Genomic DNA, 21,198 nt, shown 5'->3' on the forward strand with positions numbered 1-21,198 from the left:
ATAGGCTAATTAGTGAGTGGTTCTTCCATCAAACAAATAGATAAATTATGGCACGAGCTTGCTATGGAGAGGTGCACCGAACGGTTCTTTAGACAAGTCGTTTCATGTTTGGTTCAATCAGTCCACGCGCAATCGATTTCCGAGGGGAAAGAAAGGTTCTATTTATATAGTTCTGTGAACACCTTTTAGGTTGCTTATCGGAATAAGATGATCAATTCATTGTAAGGAATGTTCTAGTTTCTTAAAGTTCCACGGATTTAGATGTACAGGATATGTTAGTTTTGTGGGGAAGTTGAGAGTTCAGGACTGTAAGTGATGCTTGCGACATTCTTCTTATGAGCACATTGGTTCAGATGACATTTCTAACTGGTCCTCCTACCGGTACCGGAGGTATTTGTTTCGGCAAAGTTCAGCGCTATTCCATCGTTAGATTATTTGTTTTTTTTCTGTTTCAAACTAGGTTAAAGAAATACCAGTTGAATTCGTTTCCGTTTAATGGTAGGCCGTCCAAAACATCGTTTAGGATCGACCATTAGATATTTCGAAGATTTTTTTTATGGCATTGAGAAGCATGAGGAGCTGTGTTCTTACGACAAACGTGCCGTGAAAGGAGAAGAGGTCCGCTATTTATTTAATGCAAATCAGTGTGTTACAAGGCACTGCTAAAATCTTCAAGAAGAGTGGGGATTCGTTCATAATAAATCGCAAACATGGTTCGGTTGGAAACGGTTTGGTTCGGCATCGGTTTGTTACGTTGCCCAAGGTTAATGTGATGTTCGGTATCGCATAGCTTGCCGTTTGCATGTACCCATGCTGCAATGTCCGTCACGTCAATTTATGTTTGCGGTAAATTATTTCCAGTTCCTATGTACATTTGGGAGCATTTTTCTAATGCCGACTGACCGGTACGGCCCGGGATGACGTAAACATAAGGGAGAATATGTGTGTCGCCGGTTACGACCATATGTTTTTACATGAGATCTTATATAACAACATCATCTGACGCATCGACGAGATGTGTTCGTTTTTGCATATCAATTTCTTCCAACCAAATAACGAGTGCTTATGATAACAAGCGTGGTTTTGTCTTGCTGATGTTCTACGATTTTGGAACATCCTTCCGAAGTTAGCAAACAGTCGCATTAAAGCCGAACGATAGTGATTCTATTATCTTACAGATTCATAACGATTGTTTTCCAATCTTGCTCATACCCGAACATGTCGTGCATGGAAAGGAAATTTTCATAACTTCGTTCCTTTACAATCGTTTCGTTCGGATCCTCCCAGGCGGGGAAGATGAAAGTTAACTATATGAAGTGAGTTTATCAAACGTAACAGGGAATCGGTATGATTAAGTATGCGCCAATCGTTCGAGTAGAATAACCCATGCAAATAACAGTCGAAAATTCAATAAATTTACCGTAAACAACCATCCACTTGCTTCCGTCCTCAGCTTCGGTCGGCTAATTTACCCTCATTGGTTTCCTTTCGGCTTATCATATTCTCTTTCAGAGTTTGTATGGAGTGAGCGTTAGTTTCCTACCAATTTGTTAGTGTCTTCTGACGATCGCTCTTCTCGTAATGCTATCTAAGGGCCGGGGGAACTGTTACAATTTCTCCCTTCTGCCATCTTCCTTTCAAGGGGCAGCATGCGGAAGTTAGTTAATTTTATGTTCTAACATTTGTTACACTTTGTTCGATACATAGTTTGTTGCTGTTATCTTCTTCGCTTGTGCCTATCGGTTCATTATCGTGGGGCACATTCAATTCTCGTTTTTTTTTTCTTCTATCTGCTGACTTTTTCATTGAAAAAAAAAAACAAATTCATTTGGCCACTAGTTTTTCCCCCACGTTGGCTTCTGGGCTATTTTGTTTGCCTTTCGTTTGTCAGTTGTGCAGTCTGTAGTTTTTGTGATGTTTCATAGTATTTTAATCTATAAAAATATAGTTATAAAACAATCGCTCTCGTCGAGGTCGCTCGATTGACGATCAAAATCGTGTTTGCGCCATTAAGTGGCGTGTTTATTGGCCTTTTTTCCGGATGATGCTGATGCGGTGTCCCTTTGCGAGGATGGATCGATGATGATCGATGAGCGTTTCACAGACGAACAGGTTTGTTGTGCGACGTGCTGTCCTTGTTGTCGGTACATTTCTTTTGGTGTGGGGTGTCGTTGTAATTCGTTTGGCAAATACTGGCACGAATCGTGCTTCCTTGTAGCTTTTCTCATATGCGTTCGTTGTTGTTTACACATTGATCTGAAACGCTTCCCGTTGCAGTTTCTGATTGGCACGTGGTCGGGGCGAGTGGTTGCTGGACTTTTTGCCCACGACGTTGCTGCCGATCTCCGTGGCGCTTCCGAGGCTGGAAGGATTGACGGACGACACGGCCAGCGTCGCGTCGCGGCCGAGCAGGTCCGAAAACCGGGCCGGCGGCGTTATATGGTCAGAGTAGTTAGGATAGTTCGATATACTGTAAATGTTCGGAAAAAAGTTTCACGTTATCAACCGACTGGACCTAAATGCGCGTTCGGGCGCCACTCACCTGAATGTAGTTTCTTCGTTGTGGCTAGAGTACCCGCTAGAGCTACGCACGTGTCGCTTCGGCAAGTTTTGCGACTGTGCTTTGGCAGACTTTCTCGGTGGATAGGGTGGCTTGGATTTCCTCGATATGCTCGAGGGAGAGTTTTCGGAAGACGAAGACGTTTCGTCTTGCGTGTCTGTGCGTATGAAAAGGGGATGAGGAGGGTTGGTTTTTGGGTTTGGTTTGGGGCGCAACGCAAAACCAGCAAAGAGAGGGAGTCGTAGAAGGGTTGACAGATGGAGCAATAATAAAAGATTAGGAAATTAATTGAAGTATGAAATAGTAGAGTAAATGATCATCGAAATAGGGAAGGCAACGATCAGAAGGGGATTAAAGTAGATTAACAATTAATATATAAAAATAAAACAATAGGAGAGAAGAAAGAGAAAGAGAGAAGAAAGAGAGAAAGAGCGTGTTGGTGTGAGTGATAAAGCAGAAATGAAGCGTAAAGTTTATGCATGGGGAAGCGCGTCTTGATAAACACAAATGTTCGATTTAAGGTAGTAATAAAAATGTAATGTAAGAAAATTTAAAAACATAATTGCTAATGTCGGACGATATAAATTATGTCACCGAAAATATGTACACTAATGCCAGGGGTCGGCAAAGTTCGACCCGGCAATTGATTTTATTCGACTCGTTGGAAATTTGTAGTGCTTCACACAAAAATCAATCTCAATTTTTATCGAATTTGTTGACGATGTAAGGTTGTTCTTCCCCATAAAATAAAATTAAAATGGTTGAACAAGGTGTTCAATACCAGGCGATATTTCTCCTATACTTGTTGATAGATTTTTTCTATCATATTTGCATTATTGATTGGGTTAAAATTTTCTAGTCTTATGAGTCTTGTCCTAAATCCGGGCAAGCACTCCTTTACTTTGCATCCAAAATAGCGGCATTCAAGGAATACAATGTTTATACGAATTAAGATATAAAATAAGGATCGCGATATTGAAAACTGCTCGTAGTTGAGCTGAGATTTGAGATATTTGAAAGTAATTTGCATAGAGAATCAATTTCAAGTACATACAATTAAAGAATTTAAGTTGTACTGTTACAACGAACCAAAATTTATTCGTTAAAAACATAAAAAAAAACAAAAAGAAATATGAACATGTTTTAAAAAGTTCATTGATGATTTTTTTAAATATTTTATCTTACACTACTTTTTGATGTAACTTACTTAGAAAGTTGATACTCTTTTCAAAAGTGTTAAGTATTACTTTGAAAACATTAAATCACCATTAAAGGGTTTTCGCGCTTTCGATATTTTTTTATCATCCGGTCCTTTTTAGGAAATATATGCCGACCCCTGAGTTAGAATGTTCATTAATTTGGAAACCATAAACATGATTGAACATATGAGTTTACCAATTGTTCATAATCAACCTTACAATCGATGATGACGGATAACGCGATGTAACTTAGTATACACACCAATTGAAACAACAATAAATTAATTTTTGTATTTAATTAACGTTAAGTAGGATTAAAATAATCAAAAATGAAACAAGTTGTTGGTGCGTGCTTCCCGTTATACATACCACGATGGTGACGATAGTTGGACTGGTTGGAGCGCGAGGCGATATCGTTGTCAGATTCGGAACCGAGTGTATCATATTCTGTAATCGGTATATGAAGTGTTAGTATCTTCCTAACTTCGGAATCTGTGGATCCGGGATTGTCTGATTCTATAAATTGATTTATATCTAGAAATGGTTGGCTTTATGGAGAAGACAGCGAGCAAACATCAACGGATTAGCGGTGCGAGCGTACTCACCTATTGGTTCCGAGGTGGCCGGATCTCGGAGTCGAGATCCGCCCTTTCTGCGTACCTTCGTGTACTCGGGCTCTTTGTTCTACGAAGGGAGGGTTTTTTTTTGTTTGTTTTTCGTTTCGTTCGGTATGATTGGTTTTGCGAAATATTGTCGATTAGTAGGAGCAGTTTCAGTGACGACAGGAATGTCGTGTTTCGGTTGTTGCAGTTGTTTGCGTTTTGGTCGCAGAAAACAAATCAACATGGAGACGGACAGAAGACGGGCAGGAAAAGCGGCAGGACACACACACACGGGTATGCGACCGCAAGAGCGAAGACCAACGAGCACATTTTGATTCGCATTTTGGAGGACATGTTTGGTTCGTGCGAGGCCGATTGCGAAACCGAAGGGTGTTGGTTGGGAAGAGTTGGTTTTGTGTTTTTTTAGAGGTGGTTTTTAGAGGTTTTTGAGCATGATGAGCGTCCGATCGGTCGAACGGAAGAATTCATTGGACATACGACATTTTCGACAACATAGAGAAAAAAGAGAGAAAGAAAGAAAGAGAAGAGAAGAGATAGAAAGAAAGAGAAAAAGAAAAAACGACATATGGGACACTTTCGATAATTTGCGATCGTTTGAATTTGGTTTGATTTCTCTATCGTCCTCTGCCTCGAAATGGAGGTTTTTAAACGTGGCTGAAGAGTTGCGTTATGGAATTGATTGCTAAACCGTGAATGATCGATGAGGGTGAGGGTGGATTGTAGCGAGGTGGTGCCAATTAATGGGTAGGGATGAGTAAAAAGTTTAAAAAATAAATGATAAAAATCTGCTGAACTGATCGATCTTGAAGGGGCAGGTAATTTTCCTGTTCAAGTGATAGTAATCGATGCTTTAGGAATCTTTTTATGTCAACTATGATATTTAAAATCAAATTTTCAATCTTGATAATAATCTTCTCAGATAGTATTGATTTCTTCTCGAAACAATATGGAATAAATAAAGAAATTCCTCAAATCCTTATCAACGATGAAGACGAAGAGTTGAAAAGATTGCAGTTATGTGGACGGCGAGTATGGAGGTATGGGTTTTGGCTGATGAGTTTCACTAGTAATGAGGCTGTGGTTGATACGAACAATGGTCGCTAGAATAAATAGAATGAGCATAGAGATGGATGAGAGCAACAAACGAGCAACAGTGGAAACTGAAGAGCAACAAACTGAACTCAAACCACTCGCAACGAATGCAACACAATGATGTGTGTTTAATGTTTTCATCCTTGTTTTTTTCAATTCACACACACACGTACACACTCGCACACACACACAAACGAGCGTGGGGCACTGAGATGAGATAAACAAGAGTTAAGAATAAGATGGTTGTAGAAATTAAACTTACATGATAGTTTTCGGTTTTTACATCATGATACACAAATGATCCTCTTACCGAGTGATATGGTCCACTGTAGACATTTCCACTGTATGAACTTTCACTGTACGTTTGTTTGTTCAGTTGAAATGTTGCATACGGGCAAATGTCTTCAATATACTCTGCAACGATAACACGGACACACGGGATTTAGCCGGGAGGGTCGCGTTGTAAAGAGAGGGATGGGAGGAAGAATGGGGTCTTACATAACGAAAAAGTCGCATGATAGAATGGATAACTGAGTGTTTACAGGGACTACTTGAAGGGATACTTGAAAAAAGGAACCCAGGCTGGCAGAAATTGCATGCTAGGATCGGGAAGTCTAGTAACCAAAACATAAAACTAAGTAAATGGGGGATGGGTGAGCTGGTGGATTACCATTTCCCTCGGCTTTATAGCTGCCCGAGTCAACGGAGTTGCTGTTTCGGCTCGTCTGCTGAGCCCGCACGGCCAGGTACTGCTGGTCCCGGTTCTGCTTGTTTTGAATGTTGGCGATCGAGGGTGATTCCGACATCGAAGTCGAGGGGATGCGATTTTGGTTGTTCATTTCTAAAAAAAGCAAAAAGAATGGATTACAATACCCGGTTCTACATGGCATAAAGATCCTTAAATTATCATCACACTGATAAATGTTTTAAGAACATCACGGTTAACTGAATGGTGTTGGCGTTTGTAATGTAAGTGTTATAAGTTAATCCTTACCTATGTTCTAAACAAACATTTGATGAAATCTTGGATTTATGAAACTAAGTACATCATCATCGTATCATATTAGAAGATGTTTACTTCTGAGATTTTTTTATCCGGTTTCCTTAAAACAAATCTTTTGAAATAATTGAATGAAGTAGATTATATAATACTAGTTAATCTAGAAACTACACTTAACAAAAAACTTCTTTAATTTATGAACATTGTTTTCAAACACATTAGAATTGGAGTTGTAAATTGAAACGAAGTATAAAATTTGTTAGCAAAAAAAATTTCTTAGATAAAGCATAGAAAATTGTACTTAAATGTTACAGTAAAACTAATATGCTGATGAAAATACGATTCCAAATTTTTAATATACTTCGTAAATTTGGTTAATTTTGCTTATAGAGAGTATTTTGAGTCTTATAAGAACAGTGTCCAACGTATTGAACATTTTTCAAAGCGTGAGTTTAAATTTGATTTTGGATTTAAATTGAGATAAAATTCTCCTAGTGAACATGATTTATTTGATCCGGAATTACTTAAACCGTATCTAAATTGTTCATACAAGAACATGAAGCGTTTTTCATCCACCAAAAATTTCACTTTGAACCTAATATTGTTGTTATGAGTTCTACACTTTTGAATCGTTTTGGTGGTTTAACTGAATGCGTTATTAAAACATTACCATTAACTGTGCGTATAATTTTATTATGGACGGTTGAAATCTTACTTCGTTTCCGGATAAGGAGGGCGGCCGCAACGAGTGCAAACAGGATCAAGATGGATAGACAGAGTGGAAGAATAACCTTAAAGTTAGCATAGAACGGATGTTCGCCCATATGCGGAGATACGGGATTGGTAAGATCTGGATAAACCATCACTGTTGAAGGAAGAGAATAAGTTGAAACAGGTCGTTAGGATATCATCATCGTATTTGCGCGGGCAATTTCCACCCAACTAATATTTAGAACTTTTAATAAACGAAACAAGTTTTATCAGTTTTGTATCATTATTCTACTAAAACAAATGAGTTATATTAAGGCTTTTGCATTTTACAAAACCGATTTGATTATTGTTGGCTTTTTCGAATCCTTTTTAAACCTACAGTGTTAGAGACAGTCCGGACCCATACGTCCGAACTCTTTCTAACAGCACTTATCAAAGAAAAAGGAACGATATTAGCGAAACAAAAAGTTTAAAATAAAATAAATAACTGGAATAACCCGTTAGGTTTTCAGACCGATGGTTTGGCGGATTTGTGTATGTTGTGTTAGAACTGTTTGCCTAACGTTGTTGTTGTTTGCCTAATGTTTTTATTGTTGTCTCCACAACCGGAAAGTAAATGCAAATGTTAGGTATTCGTTAAGTACTTGTTGGAAGAACGTAACATGAGCCTTACATGATTTCAGGCATAATTCGCTTTATCCCCTTTTCTTTGTTAAATCCCAATACAGACTAGAGAACGTCACGTACGATGTATTAAACACGCGATTCAACATATTCTATTACTCCCCTTTTTGTTTTGTTTAATTGGCGTAATCAAGGTTGCCGGTGCACTATCTTGCTCCATTTCCTCGTACCTATATTTGTCAAGCTAAAAAACTTGAATTTTGTGTTGGTTTTGTTGTGTACTTAGGAGGTTTTCTAGAGTAGAATGGGCCATCTTAGACTTAAAGCGGTTTTGTATTACAGCATTTGAAAGTAATCAATCTTCAGATGAAACTTAAATTATATAACAACAAAGTAAGAACCATGATAAAACTTTAAGTGTTATTTGGGCAGTTTTCTTACCACCCTGCACGGTGAGCGTGGTGTAGTTGTACACGGCCATCGTAGCTCCTGCGTTGTTGTAGGCCGTAACGCGCAGTTGGTACTTTGTGGCCGGCTGAAGGTCCGACACAGTGAAGATGCGCTCGGTTGCCTCAACATGGCTCGCGATCATGGCCCACGGTGCCCGCCCGTACAGGCGGTTCTCGATGGAGAAGTGCAGTATGCCACAACCGCCGTCACCCCACGAGTCCAGCCAGCAGGTGACGCTGGTGGAGTTGTTGGTAATCATCTGCGAGTGCTTCGGCTGCACCGGCGCCAGTCCTTTGGTGCTCGAGTTCACGATGTCGCACGGCAGCCCCGTGCCGATCTTGTTGTACGCCGTGATGTACAGCTGGTAGCGGGTGCCACACCAGAGGTTCACCAGCAGATGGGTGTTGGTCTTCGAGTCGATCTGCAGCTCCTCCCAGTCACCGTTTTCGCGCTTATAGTTGATGACGTAGCCGAGCACCGGCGAGCCACCGTTCCGATTGTCCACCCACTCGAGCAGGAGGCTATCGGTGTAGGTGTTGACGATGGTGAGTGTCGGTGGATCCGGCGGCACCTTGATACGGATATGGTAGACGATCTCGTCGCGGCCCCAGTTGTTCTCCACACTGCACGTATAGTTGCCCCCATCCGTGGCCTGACAGTCCTTGATGTAGAGTGTTCCGTTTTTCGCAATCAGCTTGCGTGTTCCCGTGTCCATCGATTGGTCATCCTGCCGCCAGATGGTTACCGGTGCCGGTACTCCCACCTTCCGGCAGGGTAGTACCAGCGTCTCCTTCCAGGGTGTAACGATCTCCTGACTGAAGGAGACGATCCGTGCCGGGACTTTGTTGTTCGGTGGCACTGTTACTACCTCCGACTTTTCGCCTTCACCCACCTTGGTGGACGCTGTCAGCCAGAACTGGTAGGTGGCATGCTCCTGCAACCGAACCGTCTCGTGACTCTCGGCGTACGGGACCAAAGACCGCTTGTGCGTTCCCTCGTCGCGACCACCATCGACGAGCGACATGTAGAAAGTGTAGCCGGTTATGATCCCGTTCCGGTGCGGTGGCGGTAACCAGGAGATTATGATTTTCGTACTAGACGAAGGGATTGCCTTCAGAGCACGTGGTGCGGAAGGAACTGGAATAAAACCGAAAGGAAGGAGATCGATATGATCTAATTGGATAAACACTGGATCCCCTGAATAATCTTACCATCTTCCTGGGTGATGCAATGGAACGGGTTAGTCCGAACACCGTCGCCAACCTTGGTGAACGCCAGCACCCAGAACGTGTAGTTGGTGAACTTTTTCAGGTTCTCCAGCGTAAGGTACTGATTGTTCGTTTTCGAGGTGTAGGGTTCTTTTTCTGTAGGTCAGACAAGAAGAAGAGCAGAGTTTTACATCTCTTGTGTCGTTTTCCTCTACTTTCATACAATCACTTACCATAGAGGTCGTCCATTTCGATGTAGGATACTTTGTACCCTCGGATTTTGCCGTTCTGTCCATCGACGGGCGGCGGTGACCAGGTGATGTAGATCGACGTGGAACTGAGAACGTCACACTTGGGACTGTCTGGTGCACTGGAAGGTACGTCCTCGAGTGTGCCGAGTGAGATTTCCTTACTTGGAGGTCCACTGCCCTGGCTGGTGTACGCCTGTACCACGATGTTGTACGTGGTACACTTACTTAGCCCCTGAAGAGTCGTCTCACCACCAAAGTGGCTACGCACCTCGACCGTTTTAAAGTTAAAGCCTTGTGTCGGGTTGATTTCGCGATCGGTCGGACTCGCGGCTACCTGATATCCGACGTAGTACCCGAGCAGGTTTCCATTCCACTGGTCCCGATCGGGTGCCTCCCACGAGAGGAAGATCTCAGTAGAACTCTTCGGTTCGCCCTTGATGTTGAGCGGTGGCCCCGAAGGCACTTCCTCAAGCGTTGTCACCTGAATCACCTCTGAGTACTCCGAAGCGCCCAGCTTGTTCTCGGCCGAAATGCGCAGATGGTACGCCTTGGCCGGTTTTAGGTTCTGCAGCGTTATGACCGTTTGCGTTCCGGCCACGGTGATGTGTTCGGCCGACTGCCACGGTTCCGTCACCAGCTTGTACTCTACGTTGTACTTCTCGATCGGGCTGTTCCCGGCGAACGGTTGGCTCCAGGAGAGCTGCAGCGTTCGTGACTGCTGTGAGTTGATGCGGAGGTTTTTCGGAGCCTCTGGTACTTCTTGAATCACCAGATGGATCGACATCTCGTCTTGCCCGAAGGCGTTCGATGCCTGGCAGACGTAGACACCGGTGTCCTGCCGGTAGGTGTGCGAGATTCCTAACTCTGACACCATACCGTCGTCCAGTACCTGCTCTCGGATATTGTATCGGTTGTCGAGCGACTCGTCGAGGTGCTGCTGGGAGTTTTGCATCTTCCACTTGATGTCTATTGGGTTGTCGCCCTGGACGTTGCACTGGATGTGGATTTGCTTGTTACGTGGTGAGGTGATCTGTTTGTTCTTGGTGGTAAAATGTGCAGGTACTAGGGAAGAAAAGATAAACACCATGAGAGTACATTTGTACACTAAATAACATAGCAATAACAATTATAACAATCCCTATTTCACTCGATTATTGTTAGCAGAGAAGTAGAAAATACAAAAAAGTGACAATGTCTAAATTTAAGAAACATGTTTGGAGTCTGGCGCGTGGAACAAACATTCAGAGAGCGCGGATATAGTCTTATAAATGTACTACATCATGGTATGACCTATGGTTTTTGTTCAAGAATGTTTTGTTTTGACTATTTGTTTTCTTTTTACACAGATTATATCTAAGAATAGAGAAGATAAGAACAGTTAAAATTATTTCTTCCGAAGGCCCTATTTCTTTGGAATCTAAACACAAGAGACGCATAATGCTTTAATCCTAGGGCCAGTTTTCGAATATTGATTGATTGTTTATCCTGTTCTAGTATTGTGCTCTACAATTTGTTGTTTTGTTAATTTGATCGTAGGAGATTTCAACGAGAGATGTTTATTTCTTCTCAATAAAAAACTGTTTGGTTTATTGTGAGGTTTTATAGTTATCAATTCGAGTATACTATGGTTGTTAGAAAACGTATTATAATTGCTTGAACTAGAGCTACTAAAATCAATTTTCTAAGATATGTTCCAAGAGCAAAACTAAAAGCTAGTGGCTTTATTAGTGTTCTGTTGTCGACAAGCCCCACACACCTTTTCTCACCTATTTCACCACCATTTTAGTCAATATACGCTTACTTACCGTTCACCTTGAGGAAGATAACCTTGCTAACACCGGTTCCGATGGAGTTGCGGGCCTCACAGAGAAAGTGACCCTGCGAGTCCTTGGCGATCTTGCGGAACTGCAGCGTACCGTTCGGATGCAGCTTCACGTTCGGCTCGTACAGGAAGTCCTTGTACTCGCCGGGCGTGTTGCCGATCGCTTTCTTCCACGTAACCGTCGGTGCCGGATGGCCACCGGCCTGACAGTGCAACGCCACATCCTGCCCGGCCTGGGCGCTCGAGTCCTTCGGCTCGAGGATCCACTTCGGCGGCACGTTCACCGTCAGCGGCACGGTAAAGCTCTCGCTTCCGGCCACATTCGTCGCCAGACAGGTGTAGTTCCCCGAGTACTCCGAGGTGATGTGCTCGATCACCAGACTGGTGCTGTACTCGTCCAGCCGGCGGATGACCTCGTTGCCCGTACCGAGCACTGGCTTCCCGTTGCGCTCCCAGCGAAAGTTGACCGGCAGGTCGCCCTCAAGGATCTGGCACGAGATGGCCGCCCGCATGCCCTCGCGCAGCATGTTCGTCATCGCCTGAATCGGCATGATCTTCGGCGGCACGATCACCTGAATCTCGACGTTCCGCCGGGCCGTCTGTTTCTGCTTGTTCTGCGCCATGCACGTGTACGTGCCGGCGTCCTCCGCCAGCTGCAGCTGCTCAATGATGAGCGTCCCGTTGTTGTACGCCCGCTGCCGCCGATTGATTGGCAGCGTCTGGCCGTCGCGCTCCCAGTGGATCCGGTCGATCGGGTAGCCGGCGACCGGGCACTTGATGATGAGATCGTGCCCCGACACCCCCGTTATCTTCGGCATCTCGCGGATGTATGGAAGCCCGTAGATGTTCACCTTGGCGCTGTGTGACACCCTATGGAGCGGAAAAGGAAGGGGAGGGATTGTTTCCAATTTCATTCAGTGCCGGGAAAAATCAAAACCAGCTCCACTCCTCCATCCACCTTCCCAACCATCATTAGCCTGATGAACCGGTTGATTTCCCCCTGGAGGAATCCCCTTTCCAAAGGATTGCGAGGACAATGAGCGTTCATTGCGTCATTCCCACGATCCCCAAGGCTCGATTGGAAGATTGTGTAATGCATTTTTCATAACCACACACACTGACACACTTACCTCCCTATGCTATTCTGTGCCACGCACGTGTACTCGCCACCGTCCTCCTCCTTCACGTTGGAAACGTTCACGTGACTGATGACGTCGTCGTGGATGGTGACGTACTGGCCCACGACAAACCGGGGGCTGTCCGGGATCTGGCCGGGAAGAAGGGGAAGAGACGGAGTTTGTATGTTCGAGTCAGTTCTTTCACCCTGCATTCATGTTTTGTTTTGTGCACGGCCTTTTTTTCTTCTTTCGCTCTCATTCCCTCGCACTAGCGTTTTTATTTCTTCCGCCATCGCTTTTCCGATTCGCCACGCATCAATCTCTGTTACAAAAGTGGGCAATCAAGCGGCCGGCGTTCGTCGCCGCCCGCGTGACATGGCACTTACCGGAAACCCGTCCAGCTTCCAAGTGAACTGCGGTGGTGGATTGCCCGTGCCGACGCACTTCAGCGACACGGTTGGGCCCGGCTGCAGCGTCTGCTCCGAGAACCAGTAGAGCAGCTCCGGTGTCGCATCTGCGTGGGGGGGAGGGCGGAACGGAAGCAGAAAGATAGAAGGTAATTAAAGGACAAGAACAAAGGATTTACTTGCGGGGCTGATTTTTTTTTTGTCCGTTCGGTTCAGAATCGCAGAGATTGGAAAGGTTCCGTGTAGCCGTTCATCAAACAAACTCTAGCTTATGCCACTCCATCCGTGCATCATCTTTCTATAAATGCACTTTGGAGACTTGCTTGGTGGAGGACCAATCTCGAGAGGTTTTTCCGGGATTTTCCGTGCTCTAATTATTTATGCTCGCATGCTGGAACATTTCTCACATCGCGCACATCGATGGTGAAAGGAAAAAAATCTTTAAATTAAGGGAAAAAAGCTGGCCATGCACGTCCCATGGCAGGATGGGGGAAAAGGTTTCAAGTTATTTTTTTCCAGTTTGCAGAAGATGAAAGCAATGTTCTCTAGAGCTTACGGTGTTGATCAAAGTTGAAATAGACTCTAGCATCGTAGAAAAAGGGGTTTGCGTTCATAGGAAATAATACTTTTTTTTAAGTAGAGCGGTACAAATTGTTAGAATTGTACCTAGTTTCCATCCTGTTTCTTTACATGATTTAAGATTTCAATTAATCGAAAGGGATTTACTGAATTTTCTTTTTTGATCATTTCCAACTAAACTAAAGAGTAGAGGAAATATGGTTATCTCCATATGGAAAACGAATTAAAGCCAATTAAAAAAACATGAACATTTTTATAGTTTAAGTTTTCAGCGTCTTTTCTTTATAGTTTGTTATTTTACGTACACCGATATGAATGGCTCCATGTTTACCAGTTTTGTATCGTGTCTCCTTAAACGATTTAAGATTTAAATTCAACTAACCTATAAAGTGAAGAAAATGCGGTTGCGTCTATATAAAAAGAGGATTGAAATCAATAAAAAACCGCATAATAAATTCTTCAGCTGCTTTTGTTTATAGATAGGTTATTTTCATTCTCATAGTGTTTGAGCAGAGCATATTTATAGTATTGGAAATTTAACAACATCCCGGTATTGTCGCTATTACACAACAATGAATAATTTAAGAAAAGTTTGTGAAAATAGCAACAAGTTTTTTCAATAGTCTTATTAGATCTTTCTGTAGTTGATGATATCGATTTCGTTGTTTGATTGTTCTGCCTTTTTTTTCCACTTGAAAAAACTATCAATTATTGGGTCTTTTTTATTTAAAAGTTCTTTGGGTCGTTTTCAATTATAAATCTCACAGTATCTAGTTTGTTGGTAGAGTAGTAAGTCCCATAAAAAATACAAATGTTGTCAATGCTTATTTTTGGATAGCTTAAAGCACAGCTGATACAGACAAACTGGTCCTGAAAACAGTGTATCGTATTCTCTGATAAGGAAATGTTCATCATCGATGCCGAATAAAATTCAACTTTACAACTTAACATCCGGCCGGAGTCATGGTTTTGGAGACATTTGCGCCCAATAGTCAGAAAATGCTTCCAGCTTTCATCAAAGCTGAATTAACAGTTCCGAGGTTTACATGAACAATTAGAAGGACTTCGTTCTGCCATAGACGAAAGCCATCTTTGGAGCACACCAACACGCCATTTTCCAATAGGTCGGAGCACCGTACCATACCTCAAAAATGGCTCAACAGCCCGGACTTGAATCCTTTGGATTACTCAATATGGGTTTATTGTTAGGTTAAGGTCTATGGACGTTCTACCTCCATTGTTGGATGCTTGAATGCTTCAATTGCCAAAACATGGAACTCGATGACTGTCTCATACATTAAAAAGATATGCTCTCGATTTCGTCCCCGTTTGGCGAAAGTGATCGAGAATGGTGAACTTATTAAGTAATGCAAAATCCGGTGCCCTTAATAAAATTATAATAAAATTATAATTTTTCACTGTACTGGCTTTTGACCAGTAAAGACGTTCTTACCTCCAAGCTGCAGCTCGGCGGTCGACTGAATCTGCTCCCACTCGTTGGCGACGAAGCACTGGTACATGCCCTGGTCCTCCTTCTGTACGCTCTTGATCACGATCCGCGGCGCATCGGTGTAGATCTCGATCCGGCTATCGCGCACGATCGGCTTCCCGTTATGCATCCACAGGACCTCGTGCGCCGGAAAGCCGGAAATGACGCACTGGAACTGCGCATCCTTGCCGACGTCGACCGTCTGCACCTGAGGCTGCAGGTGCGCCGTCAGCGGTGCCGTCACCGTCAGCGACACCTGGATCGTCTCCTCCCCCGCCGTATTGTTCACCCAGCACAGGTACTTCCCGCTGTCCTCGAGCCGCGCCTTCGCGATCTTGAGCAGCCCGGCCGACACGAGGCTGACGCGCTCGTTCAGCTGCAACGGCATGATCTGGTCCTTCACCTCCTTGAACCACCGGTACGTCGGCACCGGGTGGCCCTGGGCGACGCAGGGCAGCGTGACGGGCGCGTTCACCACCACGTGCTTGAGCGAATGCTTCTCGACGTTGATGCGCGGCTGGACCAGCCCCTTCGGTTCCGTCACTATCACTCTGCCTGGATATGTGGAGATTTGTATTTCACCTGTAAACGAAAGCGAGAGAGTGACGAACCGAGTCCAAACTCTTTATTAAAAATTCCACACAATAATACCTGCGTACATAACAATAAAAAGCTTCCAAAGTTAGTTTTACTCGTTAGCAAACGGTTCCACTGCGCTTTCCAAAGCATAACCTCTAAATATCACGGAAAAACGCTCTGACCGTTGTTGAACTTTAGCAATATTTAAACCCGAAAAAGTCCACCTGGAACTGCATTGTGCAGTAAATAAACAAAGGGAAAACGCACAATCGTGTGCCTGCAAAATCACCATCTCCATAGCGATACTGCATACTTTTCCCCGAGGACATTTTCCCTCCTCCCGCTCGTCCGTTGTTTCATTGTTTATCCTCGCGATGCACGCGAGCGTCCGGCCTCCACCTTCGAGTAGGTATGTCGAAGTCGAAGCGAAATGAAATTCCATTTTCCACTTAAAACACAACACTGGCGACGGACCAGCGAATGCAGCAGCGTTCAGTAGGCAAACCATATTTCGCCACTCGGTTGCACGATGCATTAATAAGAGAACTACGGCACGGCGTTGCTCCCAGCATCGGGAGCTCGTTCGGCATGGACCAACAAAACAATGCACCCCCAATGTCACGGGGTGTTCCGCGGTTGGGAGTGCATGGGACATCTTAAAGGATTTTACCCAAGCAGCACGTGATGGAATTCATGGAAATGGTTGGTGGAAAACAGGACCGCAAGCGGATTTGCAGCCATTCGTCTCGGAGTGGATTTTCTTTACCAACCATATTGTTTGTGCTTGCATTTCGTTCTCTTACATTTGTATGCGTGCGCGTGTGTGCACCCAGTGCGTTGTGTGCACATTGTTCCGTGTGCCTTAGGAAACAAAGAAAAAGAAGGACGAATCCACCACCCGAAGCCGTTCGTGCCCGGAAAATCTCTCCGTTACATGGCACGGTCACGAGGCGCTGGGTAAGTTTTTATTTTTCCTCCGACACTTTGTTGTCCCCACCAGAGGAGTCGGTGCTTTGCTGATCGATTTCTGCTTGGCTTACGGCGGTAATTACTGCTGCGCGGTAATGGGCGCTACGTGACTGCAATGCACGAATGCGCTCGTGGTCGTTCCCGGACGGCAGGACGAAAGAAACGCGCGGACGAAAGAAGGGGACCGGGGAACAGACAAGGAAACCTGGGGACAAAAGATTCCTTTTCTCGCACAAAAAGAAAACTCTTTTTTCCTCCTTCCTCAATTCTGCAAAGCCGCACAATAATGTGCCCGGGCATACCTTTCGCTTTGCCATATCCCGGGTAATGGTCGGTGTGAGGGGAATTCCACCGCGGAGGAGTGGTCGTGTGAAAACGGATGCTGGCTAACCTTGGTCGCAGAAGGACGCAAAAATATTCACGCCAGCTCACGTGTTCGCCGGAGGCATTTCTTGCGCATGAAAGCAACGCCTTAGATGGAATATTAAGCGTTTTGGGGAAAACCGTCAACATGCAATGTTGACAAAAACTGTTGATCTGTTTCAGGGAGTGTTGGTTTAATTTTCTGTTCCGAGCAATTGTGGATTGATTTTTCACACGTATGGATTGGAGAACAAATTCTTCTCTATGACATTTTAAATCCATTCTAAATGATTCAAAATACAGAAGACTTTCGATCGGTAGCACTCTCAAATAAACTTATGAAAAAAACAATAAAGAAGTTGATTGAACAACACTTTGCTATATCATTCCAAAAAGGATTAATCAGTTTATAAAAAATTACACTACTTGAGAATCAGAAGTTGAACTAGTAAATTTCATGGGCTTGCAGAATTGATTACTGACTTACTGAACGGTCTCTATAGACTATACTAGCTTGACGCCCGGCGTTGCGCGGTGAAAAAGGAATTGAGAAAAGAATTATGGTTTTAACTAATACTTGAAAGATATGTTTGAATTTAATAGTTACATTAACGACATATTTAAAATGTTTGATATTTTATCAATTTCCCCGCGATGTATAAACCTTAGTGTAACTATGGTGGATACACCTTGACATTTGTTTACATGCTTGTTTTGTTTGTGTTAGTAAAACTGAGTTTAAATTGTAAAATTTAGATGATTTTATCAAAAAACAGTGATCAAAAAAACCTTCAACAACATCTGCAGTACTTAAACTTAATGTGTGAAAAGTTTCAGTAGCGACGGTTGAATATTGGTCGAGTTTTAGGTGTACATAGAACTCCATACATAAAAAAAAGCTAAAATATGTAGTAGATGGGGTCTTTTAAATTAAACAGTCGAACACACCGTTATCATCTTACATTTAACACCACAACCGGACAATTTTATCTAAAGAAAAAAGTGTATGAGTTGTATCTTTTCTCCCCGAACCGAGTGAGTGATAGTAAAAGACAAACTATTCCCCCTTCGCCAAATAATCGGGAGTCTACTGTTCGTTGAAAATTAGTTTTGTAATGGTGCTGTAAGACGAATTAAGTATGTCCAGTTCAACAAAACATTTCTTTTTTTACCAATTTGTATTTTCTGATCCTGAAATATTTTCTCTGGTTTCACTGGTAATTTATCTAACAACACAACTTGTTGTTTAGCATCTACAGTGTGTTTTGAGAAAAACTCAACAAATACAATAACTATTCTTTTAACGGAATAGTCACTCGGTTCGGAACATATAAATGTTGCAGTGAAATCGAAATTATTACTTGTTTACATCTCTGGTAGACGAAAACATTGCAATGAAGTGTCAAATTGTATTTCATTTGAGTAAAAGGTTGCATTCGTCTTCCAGCACCATTAAACTGCCTACATTCGAGTTTTTTAAATTTGTTGCAATATTTTGAAATTTTTAATCATTTGATTCAAAAGATTCATTAGAATGTTCTAGCATGGTTAAAAGCCCGCTTTAATGTGATCGATTCTTTATGTGCAAAGAACATAAAAAATGATAAAGTTATATTTCAATGAAATTGATTTAAATATGCTAGATTTAGAGAAATAGTTTTTGAGAGAAAATGATTTCGAATTGAGATACATTTTCATATTATGAGATGTGTTGTGTAGGCACCTTGGGCGCGCGCGTAACGCTTCCGCTCAACCCTGTCCTTGTTGACTGGGTTTTCGATGTGGAGAGTCCTTGCCGTGGAGCACTCGAGAAGATCGGCCCCGAGCTCGCTCGCTTCCCAACCGCGCACCGGCACGGACGTACGGCAGCGCTGGCCGCAATACACCGGATACATACACACGCGCGTCATAATTTTAACATGTAATTTTTGTACGCAATTAGTAATAAAGTTTTAATCATTTTATGTAAACCAACAAACCATAACAAGATGAAAGCTCACAAACTATTTAAAGACTACTAACCAAAACATAACCTGTACAGTTAAATCCTGCTCATTGGTTAAAGGAAAGAAATAATCCTTTCTCCTCACAAGGAGAAAAATAGATGACAAGATTTATACGGAGAGATGTTAAAATAGAGTATCAAAATGTAAAAATAATGTTTGATGCTGCAGTGTTAAAAATAATGAAACATGTTGGAGAAACCATTTTTCTCCATAGGAATCGCTATCGTCCTTCCGTGTAGACTTTTCACTGGCAAGAACCAAAGCATGTTTAGTCTTAAACTATTACACACTACAAACCCTGATACATTCATTCGACCGACAGCAAGTGCCTTTTTCTCAACTATCCTCTTTTTATCCCTTTTACCAAGCGAAAGTAATAGTTCTCTCCATTATCGACCCCTTTTCTACGTCGTTGATCATGTTTTCCACCCGGTTGCGTAATGCCTTCCGCTAGAGCAAGCCTCTTACCTGTTAGTCTATTTACAGTTCTGCATGAGTACGTCTTGTACGCATCGCTTGCGCCGGCGTTGTTGATGTACAGGTCGCCGTTCGACAGCACGATATACTTGCCGCCGATGTCGGTGTTCGGGTAGAGGTGGACGCCCGAGTCCTGGACCCACGCCGTCACCACCACGTAGTCCTGGATGTAGCTGGGCACCTGGAAAGCAGTGGGAAGGGTGAACCAAGGGACAGTTGGGTGAATTAGTTTACGCAATCGAATCAATTACTGCATTCGTCATGGTGATTGGAAAATCGATTCCCAAGTAGTGTTTCCGGAGGAGCATTCGTTTCTATCTTTCCCTCAATACGATCAATAATGTTTATAACCATAAGGGCTTTTTTCGGAGAATTTACTTAGTTTTGTATTAAATAAGATAATTTACAATTTAAGTTGATGGTATTGCAAGAATTTTATTTAAAAGGGTGTGCAGGAGTGTGCAAAATGTGCTATGGCAGACTTCATTCACACAGACATTCGTAACGAACATTGCGTCCATTGCGTGAACAACAACAAAATTTTGGTTGAATAATTTCCATCAAAGGACATGCCGGCTCAAGAGAAAACCGCACGTTTCTAGGTTTTCACGGTACAAGTCTTGTGGTACAAGAAGAAACGGTCACGTGGAAGCCGTTGACTGGACGAACACTAAATATCTCCCAGCTCACTTACAAAGCAGTCTCGATGGCACAGTCTCCAACCCTCTTCCCAGGCCCATCCCCAAACCCTGACGATGTGGTTCCGATCGTTGCCAAGGATCCGGTTTCCACCCGCTCGCACAGTGCACAGGTTTCTTGGTGTCGAACCGCTTCCGGACGGCTCCGATGGAGGTGTTTTTCCTGGGAAAACTTTACCCCGCAACATCAACACGCCTCCGGACGGAGCTGGAGCGGCGAAGCGTGGATGCGTGATGATGGTTGAAGGGCGGAAAACGGATCAACCGAACACGGTACGCCGGTGGATTCAGGTGTAAAATAAACCCTTCGGTGCCGATATAAATCAGGCGCCAGCTGTTTTGCGTAATGGCTATCAGATATTATATCATTTGGATGATTCAACATCAACTGAATAAATATATCAAATTAAATTACTGTGATATGCAATGATGTAAAGCAGCGTAATATTGACACAGTATACGAATGATTTCTAATTTCGAACCAACCTGTAGAGGTTTTCTAGTCACGGATGGTTCTAGAAAACACCCAAGGCCTAAATTTGCGGTGAGCGTTGGAAAATTGCGATTCCCCTCCGTTTCGCCCATCATCTCCGGTTGGTTGTCAGCTTGACTGAGCCGATCCATGATTTTTCCAGATCCGTCCCCAACAGCCCCAACCTAACGTTCCCTAGCAACCCCTCGCCGTCCAAATCCCGCCGTATTCGCGTTGGTGTGCCGGAACAGCGTGTCCCGGAGGCGGCGGTCACGCGCAGGAAAACCACGCGCTGAAAAACTGGATAATCGATATAATTGTGTTGAGCGCGAACGAGATTTTCCGCTCCTTGATGGTTTTTGCGGTCATCTTGCAAAATGTTTTCTGTTGCAACATTCCAAGTGGAAGTGCCTCATATGGGTACGGGGGGAGCGGTCGGGCGAAGGGAAAGGAAAGCAATCGATTACAAATCGATTAATTCACCGGCATCGAGATACGAGA

The 21,198-nt window shown here is 43.4% G+C and overlaps 1 protein-coding gene across 1 annotated transcript in view; it reads right to left on the reverse strand.

The window, feature by feature from the left end:
- Positions 1-2,244: 2,244 nt before the first annotated feature.
- The window catches only part of LOC131294340 (cell adhesion molecule Dscam2), a 65,107-nt gene continuing 46,153 nt past the window's right edge, over positions 2,245-21,198 (reverse strand). The window contains exons 4-18 of the mRNA XM_058322389.1: positions 19,519-19,708; positions 15,098-15,715; positions 13,045-13,172; positions 12,671-12,807; positions 11,524-12,410; positions 9,701-10,780; positions 9,471-9,623; positions 8,251-9,396; positions 7,190-7,339; positions 6,145-6,315; positions 5,785-5,888; positions 4,365-4,443; positions 4,129-4,275; positions 2,543-2,717; positions 2,245-2,470 (exon numbers count right to left, since the gene is read on the reverse strand). Coding sequence (XP_058178372.1) covers positions 2,245-2,470; positions 2,543-2,717; positions 4,129-4,275; positions 4,365-4,443; positions 5,785-5,888; positions 6,145-6,315; positions 7,190-7,339; positions 8,251-9,396; positions 9,471-9,623; positions 9,701-10,780; positions 11,524-12,410; positions 12,671-12,807; positions 13,045-13,172; positions 15,098-15,715; positions 19,519-19,708 — 5,391 coding nt within the window. The remainder of the gene's footprint in view (positions 2,471-2,542; positions 2,718-4,128; positions 4,276-4,364; positions 4,444-5,784; positions 5,889-6,144; positions 6,316-7,189; positions 7,340-8,250; positions 9,397-9,470; positions 9,624-9,700; positions 10,781-11,523; positions 12,411-12,670; positions 12,808-13,044; positions 13,173-15,097; positions 15,716-19,518; positions 19,709-21,198) is intronic.

This window comes from Anopheles ziemanni, chromosome 2, assembly GCF_943734765.1.
Source record: "Anopheles ziemanni chromosome 2, idAnoZiCoDA_A2_x.2, whole genome shotgun sequence".
NCBI classification, from domain to species: Eukaryota; Metazoa; Arthropoda; class Insecta; order Diptera; family Culicidae; genus Anopheles; species Anopheles ziemanni.